Source organism: Varroa jacobsoni, unplaced genomic scaffold (assembly GCF_002532875.2).
Source record: "Varroa jacobsoni isolate VJ856 unplaced genomic scaffold, vjacob_1.0 scaffold_1176, whole genome shotgun sequence".
Classification (NCBI taxonomy): Eukaryota; Metazoa; Arthropoda; class Arachnida; order Mesostigmata; family Varroidae; genus Varroa; species Varroa jacobsoni.
In genome coordinates this window covers 17705-25702 of record NW_019214078.1, presented here as the reverse complement: position 1 = coordinate 25702, position 7998 = coordinate 17705, and the positions used below count along the sequence as shown (strand labels likewise).

Below are 7998 nucleotides of genomic sequence, written 5' to 3'. Positions count from 1 at the left end.
ATAACACTGTCTTGTAATTCGAACAAAACGACGAAAACAGTTGAAGACACAGTAGAGCCTTCCAACACTAGATAACACTTAAAAATAGATATTTAGAATTTTTCGTCCAGCCCAAATTACGAAAAGGAAGAGCTATTTTTTCTTTTTCTAAAAACATGCATTGGTATGCCTGTATTGAATTATTCGGTAAAAAAAAATTTTCTCTAAATACGTATAGCAATCCCTATAGGTAAACGTTTTATCGTGTGACGCTGTATGTTCGTGTTGGCACCAACAGTATACCTTAGTCGCAAAAAAATTATATTTTATTCTATTATAATTATTGTTACTGTTCGCTAGACAGCCGTCTAGGCTAGCTAAATCCTTTCCATATTCAAACTGCAACAGGAAACAGAGGAGACCCCGTAGGGGTATGCTGGTCAGGCAAGCGCAAACATGCTGCTCTCCGTAGAAACTTCATAGCGCTTTTCTGTTGTTGCATGTCAGATAGATTCTCCATTCTGCTCTCGTCCTACGGCCCTTTTCATAGAAACTCATCTTTCCGCTCGCCGGGATCGTGCTGGTCACGTGCTGACAACTATGCGGCCAAGCCATACAGGGTGTTCAACAAATGATAGGAAGGTTTCAGTACGGTGGTGCCATATCTTACGTTCAACGTATAGAAATAGGTCGTCACAGCTCATAACTAATTAGCTATAAATAATTAGAGAACGGTAATAATGAGGTTACGTCGATTTCAATAATCGAAACATAAATAGAGGCATGGAGATAAATGGCCATGAATAATTTCCTTATTTCCTATAATACAATTTAATTGTAAAGTTGGTAAGTAATAATACAGTCTATAGCGAGGTGCCGACATTTGTTTTTCAACGGCTTGTCTAAAAAGTCGGAACCGATCTCCTGCAACACAAACGAAAATTGGTAGATTGGTTGTTTTGTATATATCCAGATGATTATACAATTATTATTGTTGGTAAAATAGTAACAGTTTAGTTGCGTGTAGGTCTTGCGTAGCGAGACGAAACGATATCAGCTTGACACATTTGTCGGGTAACTATAATAGCCTAGTGGTAGCCTATTTGTCTACAAAAGCTAGGCACACGAAAATTGGTCCAGGTTAGGTATCAGGCCCCATTTCATGCTGGAAGCCAGCTGTCCAATACAATATTTGACGGCACCACAGAACGTCTAAAATCGAACCACTTATCTATCTGTTGGAGCCTACAAAAAATAAGTAAACAAAGTTTATTGGGCTTGATCCGTCTACCAATACAGACCTAGATGTTTTGGTTTTCCTTTTCGTTGGCTTGTAGTTTTTGCTAAGGATACGCGGTATTGTGTCTGCTACGGTTTCGACCATTCGTCCAGTTCCTATACTTGTTTTTGGTTCACAACTACATCTTCAATGCTGTTTCTAGTTAGACTGTTCCCTAGTAGTAGGTTGAGTGAATAAATATATATTATATCTGAATTGAATTAGCATTTGTGACACGACCATCATCAATATTTCGTGGATTCTAAGAAACGGTAGCGAAGTTCCGCCATCATATTAACGGTTGGCTAGACATACACGTCCATGCAGCGGGCATAATTTGCACGCGATATGGGACGTCCTGTTGAAGCCGTTGTTGAGTCTCAAAATGTGTAAAACGCAACGTTATCTTTGAAGTAAGTTGGAAAAAGTTATCCAGAAGAGGAAAGGGAGAGGTGTTCAACAGTTTTTGCTCGAGTCATTCAGCTAGTTCGAAGAACTATCAGTCGTCAAAAAAATTATTTGATTCTTTCACGTGATAACTCGGGGCTTTTGCTTCTAGCACATACTGGAACGAAAGAAAGAGCCTTGATTGTTTCAAACAGCCAAGTCTGAACTTCATCTAATAGAAGCTTTAATAGGAATTCTGCGCATCCTCACATACTTGAATATGACTCATCCAACAAATGCACCGTATTCTTTTTCGCTTTCTATAGCGTACGAACTTCTTTCAATTGTTCCAGCGACAAAAGTCCATAGGAGGCAGTGCTCTTTTATAAATTTAATTTGTGGAAACGTTTCAAAATGAATTAGCTAACGGTGGGATAGGCGTGCCTCGATAGGACAACTTGTAAGGCCATTTTGAAAGCGACACACTAGAAAACTTATAAGCAGGCCGAATAATATTACAGTAGAAGTGTGTAAAAAGCAAATATTGTTTATTTATTGTTTTACCAAAACCACATACACACATAGCGGCTGCATAGTAAGCTTTACGTATCATTAGTGAGCGGCAAGGAAGTTTCGACCTGGATGTTCCACCACAGTGGTACATATGTTGCCAGCTTGCTTGTGCCTAGCTTTTTACTCGGTTAACGCCATTCTTACTCGTGTATTAGACTATTGCGCGTGAAGTCCAGCGGCGCAGTCCTTACCGTGTGATGGTTAATGTATGCCGTCCCATACGAGCGGTCTTGCAAAAAGTTCCGCCTTTCGCTTGACCTACCTCTCTTACACGAATGTGGTGTTTTCAGCGCGTGGCGACAACATAAGCGTCGGCCACACATTTTCGCTCGGTGAACCTCTAGAATGGTCGTAACTCCCGGCTGGGGCATTCATGCTTCACCTTGATAACGTTACGATATCAGTCTGCAGCAAAACAATATCTTCGCCGTCAGTGCAATTCTACACAATTGATAAATTACTTATCGCACAATCTCGTACAACGGAACCGATTTTCAAGACATGTTTATAGAACAATCCTGCAGCTTGAGGTGAATACTAAAATAGGCTCAACATATTCAAACGTCCTATACTTCCAGGCTTATATGTAATGCTCAAGGGGTTTGATTACATGCCCTTGAAACGCAACAAGTGCAACCACATATGTCCATTTTTTCGGAATATTATTCCGAAGTTTCGGAATGTTATTATTATCATTACTAGATTAATCGTACGGTTGATTAAAAACTCGTGATCAGCATTGTTCATAGCTATACAGACACATATTCCGTTAGCTATTCTTCGGTGCATTGCTGTGACAATGTCCTGTCAGTACCCAAACGTACTCACCTGCAAAAACAGCAGGCCTTGTTTAAAAGACGACGATTCTCACCACAGCGCCCACTGGTGGCGCCGTCTAACTATAAGCGCCCTATTTACTGACGATTCTTGCGGATGATTCAATCTGTTAACTGTTTATCAACAAGTTCACGCTGCAGACAGCAACCTTTACCTCTACTTCCAGCCTAAAAACGTCATCAAATAGACAATGGCTTTTGGCTACGCAAGGCGCTATGACGCATCACACCTATTCCCTTTCGTGAGGCTAAAATAGCAAAGATAATGACGACTATTATGAACACCGTCTGCTAGCAAAGTATTTCACGATTCGACCGGAGAAAGCTACCTGAAGTTGTTTCCGAAAATTCATCAAACGGTATAATACATAAACAACAGCACCACCGTCTCATTCTCACACGCGTCTTTAACACGTTTTCAACGAATATACTAGTTTCCCGTATGACGCAATTGTTATAACTCGAGTAACTTATCTTCAATAGATCCAGTGTGACAATTGCGCGAACCTGTACAAGCTACTGAACAAGTATAGACTTTTGATCAGAGATTCGAATTTTTCGAAAGATTTTACCAAAATGATGACACTGGCTTCTACGATTTTGTAAACGTCTACATAAAATTGATTATCACTTAGATGTATTCCACCCGGAAGGCCAGTGCAATTAAGTATGTGTACATACTCCATGTCATAATTATGCTTTAACGGTTATCTTCTGTTGATACGTAGGCCACCTGGGAGACGAGCCAAAAGTTTGAAAAAACACAGGCTACGCTGTTTGAAGCGTGCTGTATCTTTAAGTAAATGGTTCTTCCTTTAGATCCAAATGCGAGTGACGGGAAATGACTGAAAACGGCGAGATTATCGCAGAACAGGGTAATTATTAAGGTCAACTCACGCAATGGGAAGGTATCCGTGTTTCTGTTTCCCTTAGCTTGTACGGCAGTTACACATATACACTACAAAGCTATCGGAACTTCGAAAAAGGCGCGAAGCTCGGTGAGTACATACAAGATGAGCTTTTTTTCATTCTAGCGTCAGAAAAACTTAAACCAATCGTCGAGACATTGATTGACAACTCCTTAGGGAAATCTTCGAAGCTTATATAGCCGCTGGATGGATTAGATGTAACGTTGGACCGTTTTCCAGTAAAGCGGTCGTGATATAGCAATAAACCACCTCGTGAGTCATAGATCCACATTGGTGAGTAAAGAACGGAATTACCATAACTTGGTAAGGCCGTAAGGTTCATCGGTATGATATCGAACCTGTTGAAGGCGAAATACTTACCGAGAGTTTCCGTGAGCGCGTGTTTTGATGCAAAACCTGAATTTGGTCCTTCGACAACAAACACAAATGTGTCGTTGTAGCCAGGAATCTGAAGTATAATAGCGGTATCTCCACTATTGGGAGGTCGTTCAAAAACAAAAAACATCTTCGCTAGGAAGAACAACGTCTCTGAGAATTTTACCGATCGATCATTTGGCTGCACCTTCACCAGCCATGAATCTATGTGAAGATTGCGTTCAGGCGTCCAATGGTGACCGTCGATTGTATATATGCACTGACCAACATTCGAAATTGTATTAGTTTGTTGTGGCTTTGTTAGCATCCAGTACTTATTGACAGTTATCATTAACCCTAAAACTGTCCACGAGCCGATTAAACCAACGAAGGCAAGTCCAATAACAAAAGGAACCCAGTATCCAGCGCAGAATTTTGATAGGACCCCTGAGCTTTCTTCGTTCACAGATCCACCTGACGGGATAAGTGGTCGGTAAGTAGTCGTATTGCCGTCCATGGTCTTTCAGAGTTTGCTTCGTCTTCCTACGTTTTAATGTCCGTCCATAATCAAAGTGCACAGCAGTAGAAATCTGTTAGCTCAGTTAGCTCCATCTTAGGTACGATATGTGAAAATGAGCGAAATTAGAACTTCAACCAATTAAGTAGAGTTATACTAAAACCGTGGAATTGGAAAACTTCATACTAGGGTTCCTTGTAAATCGGCCAGGGGTTCCGCAACGGTAAACCCTAGCAAGGAATAGAATTTAATTTCGTGTGACATATAGGCATTTCTCAACAACAGCTAATGTGAGCGCGTATTTTTATATTGGTGTGGCTATTTTTTCAGAAATACACCCACCTAATCCCCTTTGTGACACTTGTAGCCAACAAGGAATATCTAGTCTTCGTCTTTAGCATAAACTGACTAGCATTTGCCTTAAGTCATCGACAAAAAAAATATTTAACATCGGTGAAGAATGAAGCACAAAACTGATTAGTAGGTTAGAATGCCTGTAAAAATGACGTTTTGTCATAAGACTTAAAATGCCTAAGGAAAAAAATGAAACTTTTGAGTAAACGAAACGACGGGGACAAGTGCAAGACCCAGTGGCGAGGAAATATTCACTTCAAAGAACAGCGAATACCGATCCCACAAGAAAATGGGGTATCCGTTGTTGTCGACAACATGTTGCTTTCATACGTCAAAGATAAAAGGTAACTGAACAGCAGTAACTTCTTTTCTTATATGGTAACTTACTCTTTAATCGATCGATATAGGCCTATTCCAATCGTCAACCGTTAAAGCTTATCTGTTAACGAATTTATATGCTGAATATTCATAGGAAAAGCGGTCGGTTATCATCGGCGTGACAAATGTTCAATATTATTATAGCCATGTGTATGTCATCCTTTACTATTTCTGTAAACGAATGTTTATATCTAGGTTACATTTTTTATTTCTATATTAGTAAGCGACGAAATAAAGGACTGAACAGTAGCAGGAGGGCCTTAAATAATTAATTCTTGTATGCGCCGACACGTCCGTGACTCACTATAGGGGATTTAATGTATAGTTACGGATCACTAACTGTATACTCGCTGATACACAATACTAGATTAGTAATCTTTAAACTATTTGATCTAAATGTGTGACCCTTCGTGTAGGTTCGGTTTCGATCCTGTGCGGTGCTATCGGATTATAGGCACAAATTCGAGAGAAAAGCAGCAAACTAGATCTGGACCCCCTGGCCTTTCCTGATATATCGAAACATGAGCGGAACAAGTGCAGACGCGTTAGGCATGAGTGGGAGTAATCCGGTCCAGCTGCACTTCAAAAACTCAGTTTTCTATAAAACTAACTCGTTAGAAGACAATAAAGGCCAGACAAGGGGTTGTATTGTAGGCTTAGTAAATACACAGCTAATAAGGACAAATCGAACAATGTCATCAGTTCACTGAAAGTACCGCCCTATATCCTAAATATAGTCTATATGTACATCGATTACTATGGTAGGAATACTGAATATTGAACTAGGCTAGAAGAGTAAAGGACGCAATTCACATAAACATATGATCCATGATTCAAACGATATGTACTAAAGAGCATAAGTCCTGTTCAATGTTTGACAGTATTCAATTGGTCAGCTTTCAAATTTACCTTTAAGCTGATTTAATAATTGCTTCGATAATGGGGTCGTCATATAGATTGGTCCGCTTGGATTCGGTGCTTCCAGTTACATTAGGTAGCATTCTATTGTTTCGAGTCTTACGCTTAGAGTCACCGTTAGGCACACAGCCGGGCCTCTGCATAGAACGAACTATGAATGCCCCCGCACTGGAATCTAGACGACCTGGTTCTATACTTTTTTTTTTGCAGGCAAACGAGTGAACTGCTGAGTTGTTACGAGGAGATGATTAATAATACCCAGGTGTTTTGAATTCGTCCAAAACTATTGTTAGATATTCCATCAGACATTTGGCGAAAATAACTGTGTTCCTGTTCGGATTCGAACCCAGATCACCATGTCCTCGCTGAAGTTTAGCAGGCAAGCACGCTGCCCATGATGTCACCGCCATTGCCAGCTCAATAGTAGCTAAATTAGATGCTTACAGTCTTACATTTTGCAGTGCCGTAAGGCATTACACAGCTGGTCCCAATACGAGACCCCTAGATCACCGTGAATAATATTACCTGTTGCAGTTTACCTGGTTCCAGCAACTCCTCGAGTTCTAACTTGGCCAATACCACACCTATTAGCTCGTTATCAACGATGGGTTCGGCGTATTTGATTGACTTTCAAAAAGGAAAGAGCTGCTGTGTCTTAATAAACCAAAACGCACAATATAGGAGAAACGAGCAATGAAAAAACGGATTTTCAATTTGAGTACATACTTGTATGTATACTAAATTGTAAACGTTAGCTAAAATCAGCTTAATATGATTATTAGGTCATGCTAGAAGCACTCGATGCACACAACGATGCAGTAACAAGGATTTCCATTGTTTAAAACTGTTCCGCTTCAGCATGGAATAACTTTTCGGTTAAACGTATAGTAGGCGTATTTTAACAAGAAAAGACTAGAAGACAACGAGAAACAATCACTTAATTAATGTACGCGTACGTACACGCTAGAAAATATCACTATTTTCATACAACGATTACGTTTTCTTAATGCGGACGCTGTAATTTGCCGACACGTGGTGCAGTTATGTCTCGTACGATGAGATACTGTTTATTGATTACAACGACAAACAGGTCAAACAATCAACAACGCTAGCCATTATCAGTCACTAGAGCTATAAACATTTCCTATCGTAGGCTGTTATCACAGTAGTATATCGCTTTTAATTAGTCTTTTTTGGTTCGGTTGAACCAAGCAAGTAGTTAGAAAATCATGATCAGTTGATTGCCTAACCTGTAAAATCCGGCCTGGCTTTAAACTTCACAAGGATGCACTTGAATGTTCGAAGAGCATCTGTTTAATAACTTGCTCGAAAAGATCGCCTACTGAGAAAGGATACAGCTGGTACGTGCACATCAGGGTGGACACGTGTAACGATCATTAGCTTCTCAAGTTATTTGGTCAAGTTATACGGTATCGATTGTATAATATATAATTCGCTCTTTAGAACAGGATGATTATGTACTCTGTGCCCTGT

The 7998-nt window shown here is 40.0% G+C and overlaps 1 protein-coding gene across 5 annotated transcripts in view; it reads right to left on the bottom strand.

Moving 5' to 3' along the window:
• LOC111267364 (uncharacterized) overlaps positions 1 to 5004 on the bottom strand; it is a 49838-nt gene extending 44834 nt beyond the window's left edge. Inside the window, exons 1-6 of one of the 5 annotated variants that reach the window (XR_015313768.1) lie at positions 4344 to 4999; positions 3736 to 3899; positions 3047 to 3302; positions 2481 to 2623; positions 840 to 903; positions 284 to 577 (exon numbers count right to left, since the gene is read on the bottom strand). Coding sequence is in view for 3 of the 5 variants with exons in the window: in XM_086971290.1 (XP_086827416.1) it covers positions 3850 to 3899; positions 4344 to 4854 (561 nt within the window). In the remaining 2 variants the exon portion in view is untranslated. Of the gene's footprint in view, positions 1 to 283; positions 578 to 839; positions 904 to 2480; positions 2624 to 3046; positions 3303 to 3644; positions 3900 to 4343 lie in introns of those variants that run through there. The other 4 variants (XM_086971290.1, XR_015313769.1, XM_086971291.1 and 1 more) reach the window with 4 other exon arrangements.
• Between the last annotated feature and the right edge of the window lie 2994 nt (positions 5005 to 7998).